An 18,711-nucleotide genomic window follows, 5' to 3' on the forward strand; every position below is an offset into this window, starting at 1 on the left:
GAGAAAATTTATTCAGCAGGGGAAATGTTTTAAAAGAAATTATTTTCAGTCGTCTTATAATATGAGATAATTTAAGAAAGTTACTAAGAGTGATAGCCACCATTAGACAGAATCTCTTTTATTTTTTACTCCATCTGTTTGATAAGTAATTTCATATCACTTAAGCAAGTTATGTATCAAATGTGTTGTTTGAAAGACCATCTTGAGGGACTACAACTATAAGTCTGTGACTACTTTACACTGAAGCAACATTATCAAAGAAAAACAAAATATTAGTTAATATGAGAAATTTAACAGTATTAGTCTCAAACAATTGAGTTGTAAAATGTTAAAATTACAAAGACTGTTAACACTTTTTAAACTATAACGACTTGATCAAAACATGAATAAAATTAACATTTTTACTATTCAAATAAATAAATAAAAACAAAATTTTAATTCTGTCTTAAGATTTCAAAATGTTCTTGGGTCAAATCCGATCCATTATTTACATTAAGGAAACTTTTCTTTTGTTTATAGTTAAAAGTTGAAGATATATACACCGGAGACTATGTTTCATACAGTGTAGCATTATTGATTGAAGTTATATGCATTATTCCACCTGCTACAAAAGGCAAAATGCCATATAATTTATTCCATATTAAAATTATAAGGTTACACAAGTACAATTTAAATTGAACTAAACAAACAATTCACAATTTCCCAACCCAAGAGAAATCACTTAAACAACAAAAAAGACCAAACAACTTCCCCCTTTTGAAGGGTACAAAGTTTACAACAAACAAATTTATGTGTCACTTCTAATTAATTCACTCTCCTGCAGTTCTTCCTAATCTCACCTTGTGACCCAGTTAAGGGTTTGATATCTCCCATCCTAATCATTGCTTTAACAAAGTCAGTATCAAATGCCTTGTTATTCTGGCTGTAAGTTCTTACCAGTGAATCAGTGGATCCACCATTGAAAAGCACTTGATCAGAATTCAGGAGTCCCCTTTTGATGAGAAGGTTTTTGAAGTAGTTGTTGTCAAAATGATTTGGAGTTCTGAAGTCTAGATTTGCTAGATTGTTGTCACCTGTGCCATTAGTCCTAGGACACCTCCTCTGCCTGGCCAATGCAAATGTTCTATCAATGTTGGTTTGATTGTATATGCGATCTCTGAAACTAGTACACCTTGCTTTGCCAAATGTGTGAGCTCCTGCAAGTGAAACCACACACATAATATCATAAATAGAAATTTTCAGTATTCCTATATAATTTTTAATAACTGATTTACTGTTGTTAGTCTCATGTACTAGTCTCACTAATAATTATTAAGTTTAATTTTCATGCGCTGTTAGTGTAAATATTTTTTTACAGTGTCAACTAATTAGAAATCTCATTAGATAAGACATTCTAATTAAATTCATATTATTTACTTACTTTTATGAATGATAAATTAAATATATGGAGGACTCTCGAAATAGAGTATTTCTTTATTATTTTTTGATTATTAACTTCATTCTCTCTATTTAGAGAATTTGAGGTTACTAAATCCCATAACTATAATGTAGCTGTAATTTCTGTTGATTTATGAAATTGCTTGTTATTCATATTTTATAGTTATATATGAAATATATTTTTTTTTCAATGACAGACAACAAGGTTTGAACTTAAGATTTTGTGAAATTTTAATTTTCACCATTAGGTCAATCCTAATATTAGATTCACTTATTTCCCCGTACATTGAAAAATCATGGATGATTCTTGGTTGGTTAAATGTGCCTTTCTTGTTGCTTAAATGTGTTACTATTTAAGGACATGACTTCAAACTTAGAAAAAGGACTTGATCCAATGCATGTGGTTGTTTAAATGTCACATTCTAGTATGAATTTTGGAAAGGAAAAATCACTGTTATATGCAAAACCGATATTAAAACGTGTCTCAAGTCTCAACTAAACACAGACAAAAGGAGTAATTGTTCATATAATGGAAGGGAGAGATCAAAGATGGGGAAAAATAAGATAAAGAAGAAAAAAGAGAAATACCAGATAAAGCAACCATGTCCCTAGCAGAGAGTCCTTGATCTCGAAACCTTGTGATAAGGTTGGTGAGGTTAGATGTGGGAGGTGGAATAACACCAGTGTTAGCAGCAGTAAAGTTGGCAGTTCTGGAATCCCTTCTTCCAAGTCTAACTTTCCAAAATGGCCCTCCAAGCTGCACAATACAACAAATAAATATTTTAAGGACTTCAAAGTTCAGAAACGACATATTTATCAAATATGTTTGGAAAATCACACTACAAACAAATATAATTTATATGCTAATGATAGAATCATTAGACTTAATTAACTTCTTTGCTATAAACTTTATGTAATGCAGATATGATAATTAGTATAAATATTATAAGTCTATACTGTTATTATTTTTGGTTTTTCACAAATATTTTTTTTTGTTTGTTTAGATAACCCTGTATGAAACATAGATGAATATTAAATATAAATACCTCTTACGAAGGAATTCAAATCTTAATTTGTCACGTTTTGAGGAAGTAATCCATTCTGTTAGATTCAATTTTCTTGATGTCTATTGTGTTAGATCGATGTAACACATTGATATATAATTTTATTGATATGAGAAATTAATATATATCGTTGGTGAATCATACTTTTTGCATAGATATACACTGTTAATATAAACGTTGTAACTCTACACTAACAATATGTCTCATTACATTAATACAACAAATAATAATATACTAATATATAGCGTAAAAGTTTTTTATATTTTCATTTAATCATAAATAATTAATTATGTATGATAAAATTATTAATTTTTATAATAATCATCTTAAAATTCATATTAAAAATTATTTCTGATCTAGGCTTATTAAACTCGATGTTTAGCAGATTAATTAGGTTTGAACTCACAAGAACAACAGAGTCACGAGAAGCAATGTCCAAGATATCAGCACATGAGACCACACCAGGGCATATTTTCTCGACCTCAGACTTGATAGCATCAATTACTTCAAAGCCTCTCACTGAATTGTTGTTAGCAGCTGCAGTTTTCTCCCCCTGGAAGGTTGGAGTGTCATCAAGTAGTATTGACCCATCACAGCCCTGTTTCCATTAAAGCACCATCAATCATATATCTCAAACATGACCAAAGAATTACCATAAATTTGATTCAGAGATCTTTTGAAGGCAAAAAGAATTAGTTAAATTTTAATTTATCCAAAAAAATTTAATTAAAATTCATGCATAAGTTGATTTTAGTTTACGGAAGAGTTTTTTTTTTTTTTTTTAATTTTCTTTTCATATAAGTGCTTATATATAGAAGCTTATCCAAATAGGACTATAATTTTGAATGAATTTAGGATACTATGTTTTGATTTGAGAAAATATTATTATTATTATTTTATGTTTTAATAAATCATAATAAAATTGCTATTTTATTTTATTAATTTTCTGTTCATAAAATTTTGAATTGAAAAATGTTTTTTTTTTCACTTTTTTTTTACAAACTTTGAAAGCAAGAAATATTTTAAAATAATATGATATTTATATATATTCATTTATAAAAACATGAAGTAAAAATAATAATTACTTAAAGATAATATGTTTTGGTTTTTAAAAAGAATGAAAAATACTACATATTTACCCGGAAACTATCTGCTATCATTATTAATAAACGTATAATAAATTAAAAACTTATCAAAATTAATTTTTGTTTTGAATAACATTACTGAAAGAGGACAAAATCAATTTCTTAGTGTCAAATCAACGCACCGTGCTACGTTAATATCTCAGTACAAGTGTCTGTGTATTATATTAGTCGGTAACAAAAAGTGATAAATATAACCATTGATTTACCAAGAGAGAGGTAAAAAATATAAAATTAATGAGTGAAAAAAAAGTTAAGTTATTTATTTACAACGTTTGCATTGTTAAAAGACAAGTGAAAGATGCATGAGTTATATCATATATGTACTTGTCATCACCAGTGAGATCTTAACTGAGAAAATTATGGAGAGGTTTTGAAAAAAGGACATGAGCTATATAGCCCCAAAATGTAGATAGCTAAAAAGAGTTACTTCATGAACAAAAAAGATCATATCACATGCAAAAGTCCTAATAATCTAGTAGTAAAAAATATAATTGGTAAGAAAAATCCTATTAAAAGTGATATGTTAGTTAGGTTTTTCAGTAAAATTAGCCAATAAATACTTCACACTGATATACCATTAAAAAAAGTCATACTCTAGTAGAAGAAAAAAAAAACTAGTATAAAGGTTAGGAGTAAATTACTTGAACAAAGCAGTCATGGAAGAAGAGACGAACAATAGATGCCCCAATGCGAGGTTCTCTGACAACAGCAGATTTAACTACAGATTTTACAGTGTTGAAAACGTTGGGACATGTCTTGGAATAGAAGTTCTTTGAGAGGTTAGCTGAAGAGGTCCCTGTAAGAAGCAGTAACACAGCCAATGCAACAATAGCTGATGAAGAGAAAGAAGAAGAACGAATAGGAGAAAGTGCCATTCTTATAAATTGAAGCTATAGAAGTGGCTGTAGTAAAATGTGCATACGAGAGCTTCAATATATAGAGACCATGATGAAGCTGGTAGTTCACACCCTCACCTAATTATTTTATCAGCTTTACGTGAACATCTCTGGATTGAATTGACCTATTTTTATTTTTGTCATCATGATATTTATATTGATATAAAACATTTATTAATTTTATTAATAATTAATCTTTATAAAAAAAATGTTTAACTAATTAATATTTTTAATAGAATTTTTTAATCATATTTTTTATTATCTATAAAACTAGAATGCATGCAAGACTTTATTTAAAAAATTTGAATCTATTTTTGTCAGATCAATCTCACATATAATTAGTGGTTTGAATTGATGACAATAAAGACGATTCATTTAACTTTTCTTTTAAATTGGGAAACATGCACATTAAATTACGATGAAATGAACTTAGTTTGTTCGATCAGGGGTGTTATGCTTTTGATTTTTCAACATTGTAGGGTCCGCATCCGTGTTGCCTAGCTGCTAGGAAAGAACATGCATGCATGCCAATGTTGATGACTAGTAAAATTAACTAAAGGTTGCAAAAACCCGTGCTATATATTTTATTTTATGATATTACCTAGAGATATAGTATTTTATATTATCTTTATAACATAACGATATTAATATTTACAAATAACATATAATAGAATGTTTTAGTTGTTTATTCAATTCTTATGATATTAATATATATAAACTTGAAAATATTGGAAAACGTAGAGAAAATATATAATTGAAAAGATAGACAACTACTTAATTAAATGTCCGAGCTTGCTTGTTTTATGGTTCTTTTAAATCTCCAGAGCATGTGATAAATTAGGGGTTCACCAATACGAATGTGACAGATTAATATTATAATGGCCACACACACTGCCCTAGAGTTATAAGAAAATAACTACTGTCCTTGATCGCCGATCCAAGTGTCTCACTCTCACTTCTTCTCTTCGTTGATATGTCTCACTCTAACTTAGTTACAAATAATTGTAAATTTTTTAAGTATTGTCTTTATTTTGATTATGAAAATGGAGCGGTTCAATTGTCCTTGCATTTTAATATTATATTTTCTTCCTATTGATTAATAGTCTTTAACAAAGATCAACGAATTAAACTCAAGTCAAATAAGCTCAATCGTAAACTTTCGTTTGAATGTGCGTTTAAAAAGTAATGCATTGCACGAGCAGGACGTGTGTTGATTGCTTATGCACACATGTTTGTTGTAATATACCATGATGGTTTATATATTATTAATTAAGCAAATTATATAGTTAGATTAATTCTAATTTACGTATGCTGAAAAGGATGTTTGGTCAAGATTGTCGACGTCGTAATTAGTCTGATTATTCTTGATCAAACTACTATATTCAGTATATTTTATTGAGATAAAGATGCTTTACCCAGATCATGGAAAATCGTGTATCTCTCTATAGAACGAGATGATTCACACTAAACATAAATTATTTGCGCCAGAAATGTTTCCTATGAAACAAACCTCTGGTCCGTTGATTATTATGTGCCTAGAAACATGTTTGAGGAGAAAGAAACCAAAGGCATCAGTAAGATCTATTCCATACTTTTTCCCTACGTTAATTTTGAGAGCAAATCAAATTTTTACTAAAATTAAGGAGTAAAGGGTTATGTTCCAACTTATATAAAAACACGTACTAGTAAGTAGTAACAGCCAAAGAACTTAAAACAAGATGAGAACTTGAAATAAGTCAAAACTCCCACCAATTCTGAGGGTTATGATACCATTTCGTATAAAAGATAAGGGTTCTTTTAGATCTCCGCAAAATCCATTTCTACTAGGCAACCTTAATTCTATTAAGTAGATATGAGAAAAAAGTAACATATATAGTTTGATCTTAATTATGACAAGGCTCCATCAATGCTATTATAAATTAATGAGGAATATAACTTGTAATAATTAAATAAGAATTTTGATACACACCACTTCTTTATGACCTCGCTCCCACGCAAACCTCTGGCATCTAGAATGAGAAGAAGTTTCACTTTTAACTTGTCCGTAAAACAAACATCACCATATTATTATTTGGATATTGCTAACTAATACTCTTAGATTATTAATTAAGAAAATAAAAAAAATATTGTGAAAATCGTAAAAAAATGTAAAAAAAATTATGGATAACATGTATAATTTTGTATATTTTAATAATTTTTTTTAGTTTCTTAACTAATGCCTTAAAAGAATTAGTTAACATTTTTTTACTATTTTATTTCTCTTTATTAATTACCTTACATATTTTTCGTTCTGTTTTTTTTAATCTTTCTTTGTTGTACAAAATTGTCCATATTAATTTTACAAATACAGTTCCTAGCAAGTGACACGAAACCAATTAATGATATATACGTATTCTTCGCTGTTCTGATGTCAACGCATTAGTTAGCTATCCACATCATATTTACATGAAGTTCAAGCATGCATGTGCTTGCAATACAATTCAAAAGAAAGGGGCACTTATAGCAATGCGGCGGTAACTCGTTTTCCTAAAGTAGAAAAATGTTATATATTATATACAAAAGCATTTTAATATTTGTATGAGGTATCTTAATTAGTTCATATAAACATACGTGTATGATGCAAAATCAAAGACTTGTATTCAAAGACAGTAATTAATTGTTGACAGTGGATTTTATTTCGAGAATACTAGTTATTTTGATTATAATTAATTTGACTCAAATTCTTAATGTATACTTTTTCTGTTTGATTATAAATTATAATATTGAGGACTTATGATTCAAATCCTCTTAGGGTTTTAGTAAGTTAATAGTGTTTAGCTTTTAGTTGATAACATATGTATGTGTCAAACTTAATTCTCTAATTCGATCAAGACCCTGGTCTACTGATAAATTTGAGTAACGAAATTTGACTTGATTGTCAAATAATCAAATCCAATATGCCAGATAAATTTGTTATCGTGAACAAGTAGGTAAAAGATTTATTTCAATTTAGTTTTGAAGTTAATCGAATCACAATTTACATGGGGAAAAGAAATTATGTGCCAAGGGGAAATCGTTTTGCCGTGCTGGGTCGAGCTAGGTAAATGCAAAGAAGGGAGAGACATGTAGCCGAGCTATCAATTGAGTGGGTTGTGCGTGGTGAAGTCAGAGGTATGTCAATCTTTGAGGAGGGATCTTTGATGGGGAAGAAGTAGTGATGTTGGAGAAGTTGAAACATATGGAAGAGAGCGATAAAATTGGGTTGTTAGAAGCTCAAAAAGAACATTTGAAGGGAAGGAGAGGTTTTATGATGAAGATGCTATCAAACTACATTAGGGCACTTGGGGGAAAGGTGAAGGAGGAATTTATTTGAAGATTGATACAAAATGAGAAAATACAATTTCTTTGCTTACAAGAAACAAAGAAAGAAGTGGTTGATAATATTTTTTGTTGTTTTTTGGGATGATGGGGATTTCCATTGGATAGCATCACCGGCACGTGGAGCTTCAAGGGATTTGTTGTGCATTTGGGATACAAAGTGTTTTCAACTTAGAATTCATTTTGTAAATGAAAGGTTTGTGGGAGTGGAAGGAATGCGGAAAGAGAAGTCACAATAAACATTTATGCACCGTGTGAGAGGATGCAAAAGAGAAGTATTTGTGAGGATTTGAGGGAGAAAAAGAATGAAGTAGGGGAAAGAATGAAGTTTAATAACTTCAAAAAGTTTATTTGGTATAGACCAAATAAAAAAGTAAGAAGTCAATTGATTGAGTCTTGGTAACTAGAAAGTGGTTGAATTTGTGGTCAATCCAGAAACATATAATAAATTTTTGATATATATAAATATTTCAGATCATTATCCTATTTGGGTAAAGAATTCTATTATTGATTGGGAACCTAACCCTTTAAGGTTCTTGATTGTTTGTTCTTGAATAAAAGATTTGTGAAGTATGTGAAAGAAATATGAAATGATTTAAATATTGTAGGGTGGGAAACTTATTCACTTAAAGAGAAATTGAAGGAGTTGAAGAAGGGATTGATCATGAAAGTGTGGAACTTGGAGCATTTTGGGAACATAGAAACAAGACAAAGTCAAATTGAAAAAGAGATGAGTGAGTTAGAGAAAAAAAGAAGATCAAGAGGAACTTTGTGAGGAGGAGGTGAGTAGGAAAAAGAGTTACAAGAGGAGTTTTGGAGGGTGATCACTGTTGGAAAAACTTGGACTTTCCTACTTCGTGAAGTTAAGATAGACACTTAGTCATTAAAGGTAGTAATGAGAGCACACAATTATAATTCTCAAATATGGAGATTCTTCCACTATACAAAAGAATAGTAGGATTACAAGGATGTGTTTACAAAATTGACTCACTCTACGATGACTCTTTAACTTTTTAGCTTTCTTACTCTAAGAAGTGGATTGACTCTTGTCTTGGATGGTTAGGAATGAAGGCTCCTATCCTGGCTCACTCAAGCTTGAGGATAGAGAATTCCAAGCTTGAAGATAGAGATTTTCCAAACTATTTATCTTATCGGTGGACCATGAGCTACTACATGAGGAAACTTGACACCACATTTTAACCCAAAACCTTAAGGTTCAGGTTTATGGGTCTTCCTCACTTATATGGTTATCAACTTTTTCACTTTTGCCCGATATAGGACTTCACTTCACACTTGTAACTCAACCGTCACATATAATAAATCTTTGACACGATAAAAATCAACAGCAAAAAAAAGTGATAGAAGGTGGTCAAAATTCAATATATTTCATGTTTTTGTTAATTAGAGGAGAAAGAAAAATATGTTGAGAGGGTTGAATATTGCCGATAATGAGTGGGTGGATAACCCTTTGTAGGATAAAGAAGGAATTGGAGAGATTTTTTAATTGAGATTTTTAGACTAAAGTTGGAATGAGTTAAAATGAAGTAGGTAAATCCTCAACTAATTGAACAATGAGCTTCAATTTCGGTTCAAACTTCAATTTAAGATATTATTTTGAGAAATCGAAATGTAACAATCAAACATATCTTTTAATACTGTAAACAAAATTACAAGTTAGACACCAATAATGATATATAATACCATATATAAATTAATGTTGATGTTATTGATATTTCCAATTTTCAACATAAGAATGAGGTCTTTTCGTTAATTAAAATCTTTTTTAAGAAAATGTATTTAGTTAAATATATATTTTTTTGTTCTACTCCAATTGCTACATGCATGTGTCTCAGTGATGTAACATATTAACAACTAATTCCTTTGGTCGATTATGATTATCCTATAAGAGAAAAAAATTGTTTCAAATTAATTTTTATTTTAGTTTTTTTAATGTAACATCAATTATATTTTTTTATTTACATTCCTTATAATATTAATAACGAATAATAAAATTTATAAATAAATTAATGATGATATAAGATTAATTTTATAAAATTATAAAATTCTTTTTTTATGTATTTATTGTTTCTTTTTTAACCTGTGTAAAATAACTAAAAATGACTATTATTTTGAGATATATAGGATAATTTATATAAAGGAAGCATACTTCATTTAAGGCAATTATAGTGATATTTATAGGTGTGAATATGGATGCTATATTTGGTGGTTTAAAACCAAGCATTGGGGTTAAATAGTGAAATAGCCAATCATATCATCTTGAATTCTGCAGGCCCAGCCTTTGTACTGAATTTTATCTTTAATCGTTAACTTGCATCTTTAATGCATGAATCCCCTTTTTTGAACCTATCCACAATATATAATATATCAACAATACTATAGTATATTAAGTTATCTTTACATTAAAGAAGTGCAACCAATATTGAAGAAATCTCTTTTATATAATTAGATGAAAGATGGATAGAAAAACAAGTTCGATAGCTTTTCTGGTGAAGCTCATTAAATCTTGTGTCGATATAATTATGAGTTAGTTAAAAGGTTTGAATCGTCATTTATGTATCAGATTTGAATGAAATTACATATATAGGTTATTTTAGTATAATTAATTGAAAAGTTATTTAAAAGTTAAAAAGTTAATTGGAAGTTGAAAATTAAAAAAATTAAGTTATTAAATTATAATTTTTTGGTAAAATTAGTAAAAAATATAAAATAAAAAAAAATTATGATTTAATTTAAAAATAATAATTAGGAAATTAAATAAATATTTTGTAGATGAAAATAAAAGAAAATATAAAAAATTAAAATTAGAATTTAATGTTTTAAAAAACACTACTTCAAATAATATTTAAAAAAAAATCTAAAAACTACTAAAAAAATTTATTTATCAAATAATAAAATAAAATTTTCAACTAATAAAATAATAAAAAAATTGAAAAATTAACTTATATGTCCCTCCTAACATAATATCATTCTTTAAATTGTGATCAGATAACCAGCTGGACCAACGTAATTAATGGATGGTGTGTGCTGAGTTCTACAAATTAATAATACATAGACTTTTTAGACCATGCCTGTTGTTTCACTTCTTCCGTTTTATTTATTTATTCTTAATTTAGGAACTCTGGCATGTGGCGTGAAATATTTGACTTGAAACTTACAATAAACACAAGGGACAAAATCTTGGTTGGCTAGCTTGTTCTCTTTTGGTTTATAATATTCCAACTTTTACACAATATAGATACTGTCCGCAACTATTTTTTCTTTCTTTCTGAATCCAAAACTACTAAAATAATAAATATAAACATTTATTTTTTCAAAACTTTTTTTTTTTATAAGAAAAATTTTATTAATTTTTTTGTTTTAGTTTAGGGTGGAGAGTCCTAATTCCGTCTATACTACAAGGCTAACTGAGTAGATGCTGGATTTAGATTAATTGATTTTGGTGTATTTACTATTAGCCGTTTAATCTTCATCCAATAGCTCAAAACCAGTCTTGTTGAATCAACGTCTAGGAACATGCAATTTATGCATATGCATGATAATGATTGGATTATTATGGATGTTGCCTAATTCTATTTCTATGCTCACTAGTTTATTTTTGAGTAAATTACACTCTATCTATTTTTCTCTAATACTTTTTTTTACATTACTTTTATCTCATTCTTTTAACATCGTTAATTAATGTTAATTAAAACATGTGAAAAGATTAAATTCTCTAATATTTTTATTACACTCACACCTCTTCCTGTATTTTTCTCAAATTACACCCGATATCCTAACGTAAATTGAAATATGTGAGTAAATAAATTTATCCCAATATCTTTGTTAAATACTCAATAACAAATTAACAATTGATTATGTGAATGGATTTTTCTTAAGACAATAACAGTTTTTCTTTTAATATTTGACTCTTCATTATTGCTAACACTTGAACAAGATCTAGTTCTTGATTGAGACATTATATCAAATACCTAATTATCAAAACTAAATATTTCAAAGAAAAGAGTTAAAAACACAAATACAAGAGCAGAACACTCAAATTTGAAACAAATAACCATATTCAATCAATAGACATTGCTGGAAACACGTCCAACAAAAACATAGTAACCAATGGGGTGTTTGGTTTGATTGTTTTCTGTTTTCATTTTCACTGAAAACAAAAAATGGTGATGAAAATGTGTTTGGTTAGATTTTTGAAAACATTTTCATTGAAAATGAAAATAGGAAACAACCAGAAAATGAAAACAATAAAATCTCATTTTTAGTTGAAAACAGGAACCTCATTTTGGGTAAAATGAAAATGCGATGGTAAGGAATGTAATTTTAAGCAAATCTAAAAATACAAAAAGACAAGAAGTCAATATATCATAAATTTTGAATATTTTTATCTCCTGAAAACAGAAAACAAGAAGTCAAACCAAACATGTTTTCAGAATTCTAATCTTTTGAAAATGAAAACAGTTTTCAGAAAATGAAAACAGAAAATGAAAATAGAAAATGAAAATGCAAACCAAACACTCCCAAATGATCCAACACGCACAAAAAATATTGAACTAAAAGAAGAAGAAAAAGAAATAATATTAACACATGCATATCAATAAGGTGGATTCATGTCCAACAAAAATTGGGTTCACGTCCAACAATTAGAGAAAAAAGAAAAAGAAAAAAATGTTAAAATATTTTAAAGTTAAAAATGATATCATGTCTTTTATGGAGTTAAGAGGAAGAAAATGAGATTATTTTAGACATAAATTTTCATTAAAAGTCATGTGACCAACATGTATCTATTTTCTCTTAAATTATTAAACAATGTTTAGGAGGGAAGATGTCTGAGTGTAATATAAACTAAATAATTAAGGAGTTTTTTTTATAAGGTATAAAAAAAGAGAGATATCAAATGTAATTTAAAAAAACACAAGGTGAATATAATTTACTTTATATTATATCATATATTCTTTAGCATACAGTGACAAGCTTTACTTGGAGTATCCATAATAAAATTGTTTTTCAGGATGTTATTTTTTATTTCAAAGGTATTGAAACTTGATATAATGCATTGTTTTTTTTTTTTTTTTTTTATTGGTGTATTAATTTTTAGTATATCTTTATTTATCCCTTTAATATAATATGGCATTGTAAGACTCCTGGAGTCCTGGATTTGAGTTAGACTGTTAGAGTACCCCTTGTATTATATTTATAAAAAAACTCAAAGTTTTATAGACATGAATGATAACGCATGAATGGGTCACACACTGTAAGGTAACAAATTAAGTATAAGGTCGCCTCAATGGATGGCAAGAGAAGAAAAGGAAAAGGGATCATAGATCCGAATTCTCAATTAACAATTTTAATAAAACTTATAAATTAATATTTATCAATAAAAAATGTAAAAAATTAAACCTTAATGTCACACATTGTTACCCTTATGCAAATGTAAGCAAAATAAATAAAATAAAACCTAGTTAGGTGGATAGAAGGCATTGAAAACCCCCAATATACAGAACATTGGGTTAATTAATTAGAAATTTCACGTGCATTAGCAATTCCGTATAGCTAGATTATGCATGATTGTATGTGACAATTATTAATTAATAGTGGCTACAAATATGGTTTTCATCAGCTTGCTGCTCGACTCTATTGTTTTGCTCAAAATTCAGTGAAGTATGTATCATAATTTTGTACGTATATGCGTCATGCACGCTAGCTCATGAGAAAGAGAAAGGTGTAGACACTACAACATAAACAATGAACCAATTGGTTCGCAAAATAAACAACCACTGGTTGCTATCACTTTGTTAATTTAGACTTCTTTTTCTGGTGAAGTGTAGTTATCTTTTCATTGAAGTCGAGACTCATTGAGTATCACTTTCATTTGATTTTCATGTGTAAACAATTCAGACAAAAAATATGAAAAAGTATCGAGAGACTCATTGAGCATCACTTTCATTTGATTTTTTATTTCTTAAAAAGGGAAACAAGAGAAGAAAAAAGGGCATTTGTCTCTATCTGTCAATATTATATCCTTAAAAAAGGAAACAAGAAGAAAAAGTGTACCTAGAAAGTAGAAATGAATTGAATTAGACATTTGATAAAAACAAGTTTGATTATTATTTCCTTGGCTGGTTAAAAGGTATTGTTTTTTTATTTTATTAATTACTTGAGCACAACTCATTTGCCATTTGAATTGAACCAAAATATGCTCAACAATTTTGTCTTTAATTTTTGCATATTTACAACGAAAAAAAACATTATAGAATAGAAGCTAGAAAAAACTAAATACAGGCGCGCATACACAAATATAAACACTCAAATAATTCATGAACTGAATATATGAAAAACTGAAGTATGAGTTATTTAACAAACAAGCAAAGATTAATATTTTAAATTAGTAGCTTTGTAAGCTCAACATGTTGAGCTATTAAGAAATCGAATCGGTAATAATAACTTGATACAAGAATAAGAAAACAATCACCATTCTAATTTAACAACTTAAGTTTCTGAAAATATTGATTCTTAACTTAACATGATACAAGAATTTTTACTGTCAAATAATTAGAATCCTTGCATTTCGGAAGATTCAACCTTTAACACTAGTTTTTTTGGGGTCAATCATCCGTAACACCTTAAATCATTGGACGTTGGCAAGTGCTATTTCCACTATCTCTTTTTAATAACCCACTCCCCTTTCAAATTTGTTTACCCAAAATACCCTCTTACCATAAAACATATTCGAAATTATTTACACTCCCCACTACATGATTTGATTAGGATTAGCATTTCTTTGCAACATCATTACAATTATTGCTGTAAATATACATGTGTATTCTCTCTTGGCAGTAGTTAAATAGTACTAAAAAATTATCATATCCTTTGTCATGCTGGGTACGTTTATGGTCCACGTCAGTGTCAGGAATAATGTTAAGCTGTTGGATATATAAAGGTTATATTTGGTGGTTTCAAATAGAAGGGAACATGGTTGAGTGTTTCTATGTAGAGAAATCATGATATGGTGGGGTGTACCTTGTAGATATTAGCAATTTGGTCTTCTCAGCAAGTGGTTAGGGATGATGAAATAACAAATGTCGATTCGAATAGTGGGGAGCAGTGTAAATAAATGACACAAGGATTTGCAAAGTTTAAGTCTTTGGGATTTGGTACTCGTTATTGGCACTTTAACGAATGATATGTAAGCAAAGTGTGGGTATAAGGGTGCTGGTGTGAAAATCAATATAATTCAGGATAAAATTCAAGGCCAGTGGGTACAGTTGTGCTTAATGGTTGGAGGAGCTACGAGACATTGAATTGTTGGGATTTATTGTTGCGTGTTACTATTAGTATTTATCTTTGGGTAAAATTTTGATTGGGAAGTATTTTTGACATTTTTCAAAGGAAACGTGTTGGATATTTCTTTTACAATAGTGATTTGATTTGATTTGTAATCGGAGAGGAAGATGAATAAATGAAAATTACTAATTAATATTACCTCACGAGGGGGTGATTACGACAAGCTGAAGTCAGATTCCAGGAAAGAGAGGAGTGTAAATAATGTCCAGAATCTACTTTCCCATAACAGGGTATTTTGTATGATCAAATTTGAAAGAGGAGTGTATTAACAAGAAGGAGAAGTGGAAATAAAAATTACCTTGGATGCTTTCTCTTTATACTTGTTTATGAGACAAAAGCCCATTAATTTATTAAGAGAAAGCCTTCCTAGCCTTGGCCCAATGTTCTACCAATGCTAATTAATTATAGTAGGTTAGCTGTCCACTGAGATTTTACCAATGGGAATTGATATTGGTCTCTTCAAAATTACTTTTGATCCTTATCATGAATGTATAAATATCAAAATATGTTTTGCCTTCTATTCTCTAATATTAACACTTACTCTTTCTTATCTATAATGTCCATAACACAAACAAAACATAATTTTTTTATATTACACAAATTATAACATAACAAAATCATAATTTTGTTGTGTTATAGAAATTGTGACACAATGAAATTTCGTTATACAATATTTTTGTACTCTCATCGGGATAATAAAAATGTATTTTCATTGTGCATTGTGAAAAATAGTATTTTTGAAATATTCAAAAGATGATAGGACCAATAATAATTGTATTGGGGTCAATAACAAACCTCTAATTATCTTGTTCCGTCTCATTTGTTAAAGCCTCTACTTTAGTTCTTTCCTGTTGGTCTTTGAATCAGAGGGGATAGATCTAAAATTTTCTTATGTCAATTACTTAGATGTATTCTAAGAGTTGACATATATAGTAGTGCAAATGAAAACAATATAGCTATTACCAACTGATTTTTCTAAGTTCTAATAGTCATGCGTGCGGCCGTGGATATTAGTTAGTTAGTCCAAATTGATCTTGTCTCCTCTCTTACTCGTTCAAATTTCAACACTTTCTCTCACTCTATAATGAAAACACTTTTCATACTTAATTGTGTTTTCTAGCAACTTTTTTTTTTATCACTTTCAGTGAGGCTGGCTATAAGCTTTTTTCCTTAATTTGTAATGATGGTACCAATTTATATAATAATAATAATAATAATAATAATAATAATAATAATAATAATAATAATAATGTCAAAACTTCTTGGCAAAGCCAATTATAAACATTTCTGGGATTCACATAAAGGCATTGCTAGGTGTAAGACCTTAAGAGTTTCCCATCATGGGAAATGTATTTTCCACCATTAAATATCTTTATTTTATAATCTATGACTGCCTGTGTGTTTCTCTTGGTAAAACTAGTTGACCATCGTAGAAGCTAAACTTTAGTACTACAATACAAAAAAAAAATGAAGCGATTGCTTAATGGTGATCCATTGCAACTAGCAATAATTACAGTTGCCAGATAAGTTAGTCATGTAGATGTTTATCATTTTTCTCTCTCTCAAATTTAACAACTGAATTATTATAAACTCTTCTTTTAACAAACATGATGTATTTAAATTTTATGTTTTACTATGAACCTTTATTTAATAGTATTTACTATTAGTTTTTTTTCCTGCCCGGGCCCCTTTAAATATTGATTCATGATTCGTCAGTGTGTGTAACCTAATTTTATTTCCCAATTAAACTTGTGGCCCTGTTTCTTATTTATTAGATAGAATGCAATGATAAGATGTGAGTGGAGCCAATTACTTGCCCACCAACTTTTCGTAAGATTAGCTATGTCGATTTAAATAATATATGTATGGTTAACTGTCACCTGAATGCATGGCTGAATCCACCTGGGTCATACCAAGAAAAACGAATTAACTGACATCAAGCAATTTTTTGTTTGCTTGAAATTGCAGAAAAAGTTATATGTACTAGCTAAGATCTTAGTATTTCACAGGATTATGTTGAAAGCATCAAATGTATTGCATTAGATTTAATGAGAAGGTAGATTTTGGACAGAATAATAAGCTTGCATTTAATAATACCGTTGACAATCTTTTGGGTAACATCAAGTTGTATGCTATCTATTTTATCTTATTTTTCTTGGGTCAAAAGCATACTCCCGTTGACCCCGAGCCAGAGCTCATGATTACCATGAACTCGATGCAGTTATAGGTAGAGCAATGAAATAATAAGATATATCAAATAAGATTCCTTTATCAATGTCTATAATGGAAAAATATGATTCCTAATGGCAACGTTTTGCAATATTTCTTTTTTGGACTCCGACTTTATTATATTTTTTTAATCACATTATTCAAGTTCCCACACCTCTAACATTTGTTTACATGGTAGAATCAGCGAACAAATTGCAAAATAATGAGGTAAACTGTTGTTAAAATTTAAGCTCAATTGCATTTTTCTCCAAAGTTTTATAATATATCGCATATTTTATCCTCATTTTTTTTTCAAAATTTGTCCCCTAATTTATAAAACATTACAAATTTTGCCCCACATTAAAAAATTGCCACGATTATAACATTCGTAGTGGTTTTTCATTTAAACCATTACAATTAAGACAATTTTGTAAATTTTATTCGTTAATTGTAGTGTTTTTTATATGAGGATTTTTTTTATATTTTATAAACTGGAGACAAAATTCGTGACATTTTAAAATTTTATGAGATAAATTTGTAATCAAGCTTGGATTCACTCTCAAAGCTTCAACAACTTGCTCTGGATACCATATGTTGGAGCTTGAGTGCTTCACTGCACTTCACTCACACACACGAAGATGAAGAGAGAGAGAGAGAGTTTGTTACAACTGAATAACAGAAAAATGAATCAGTGTGCACCACTTGCAGCATCACCATTCATTCATTACTTATATACTCAATACATGTGTCACTCATGTATGAGTCAGCAATAGGGAACGTCAGAATACAATTGGAGAAAAAAGCAAACTAGCTTATACACCTTTATTTAACACACCCCCTTAAGCTAGTCTCTAATATAAAGCAAATAACAACAAAACTTCAGCTAAACAAATTCATTACAGTCAACATTTTTCCTGCGAGACAATTCTTCTTAACAAAGATAGGAATAATGAATGACTAAAATGTAATTTTTATTTTCATTTAATTCGCGATCCTTAATTTTGTGTTTCATTTAATTCCTAATTCTTAATTTTGGTTCTTATATTTTTTCTGCAACTTTAATTCAATTCTTAATGTTGCATATGTTTTTTTTTTTAATTTTTTTAGTACAATGACATAACATATTCACTTAAAGTATTATAACAAATACTTAATCAATTAAAATATAAAAATAAATTTTACAAAATTAGGAATTTGATCAAAATTACAGATTTTATCATAGAAAGACCAGAATCACGTGAA

At 28.8% G+C, this 18,711-nt stretch overlaps 1 protein-coding gene across 1 annotated transcript; it reads right to left on the reverse strand.

Moving 5' to 3' along the window:
* Positions 1 to 605: 605 nt before the first annotated feature.
* On the reverse strand, positions 606 to 4,552 carry PER1 (peroxidase). The gene is made up of 4 exons (NM_001353239.1): positions 4,288 to 4,552; positions 2,908 to 3,099; positions 2,026 to 2,194; positions 606 to 1,196 (listed from the first exon to the last, which is right to left on the reverse strand). Exons 1-4 carry the CDS (start codon positions 4,519 to 4,521, stop codon positions 805 to 807), a joined length of 987 nt encoding a protein of 328 aa, NP_001340168.1. The 5' UTR covers positions 4,522 to 4,552; the 3' UTR covers positions 606 to 804.
* Between the last annotated feature and the right edge of the window lie 14,159 nt (positions 4,553 to 18,711).

The sequence above is a fragment of the Glycine max genome, chromosome 18 (assembly GCF_000004515.6).
Source record: "Glycine max cultivar Williams 82 chromosome 18, Glycine_max_v4.0, whole genome shotgun sequence".
NCBI lineage: Eukaryota > Viridiplantae > Streptophyta > Magnoliopsida > Fabales > Fabaceae > Glycine > Glycine max.

Bases quoted from the DNA above. Each gene is read 5' to 3' on its own strand.
- PER1 (NM_001353239.1), bottom strand. From the start codon at position 4,521: ATGGCACTTTCTCCTATTCGTTCTTCTTCTTTCTCTTCATCAGCTATT. The intron at 2,195-2,907 runs GTGAGTTCAAAC...TGTATTGTGCAG, and splicing joins CTCGTGACTCTGTTGTTCTT to CTTGGAGGGCCATTTTGGAA. The intron at 1,197-2,025 runs GTATTTCTCTTT...TTTCACTTGCAG, and splicing joins GGACATGGTTGCTTTATCTG to GAGCTCACACATTTGGCAAA.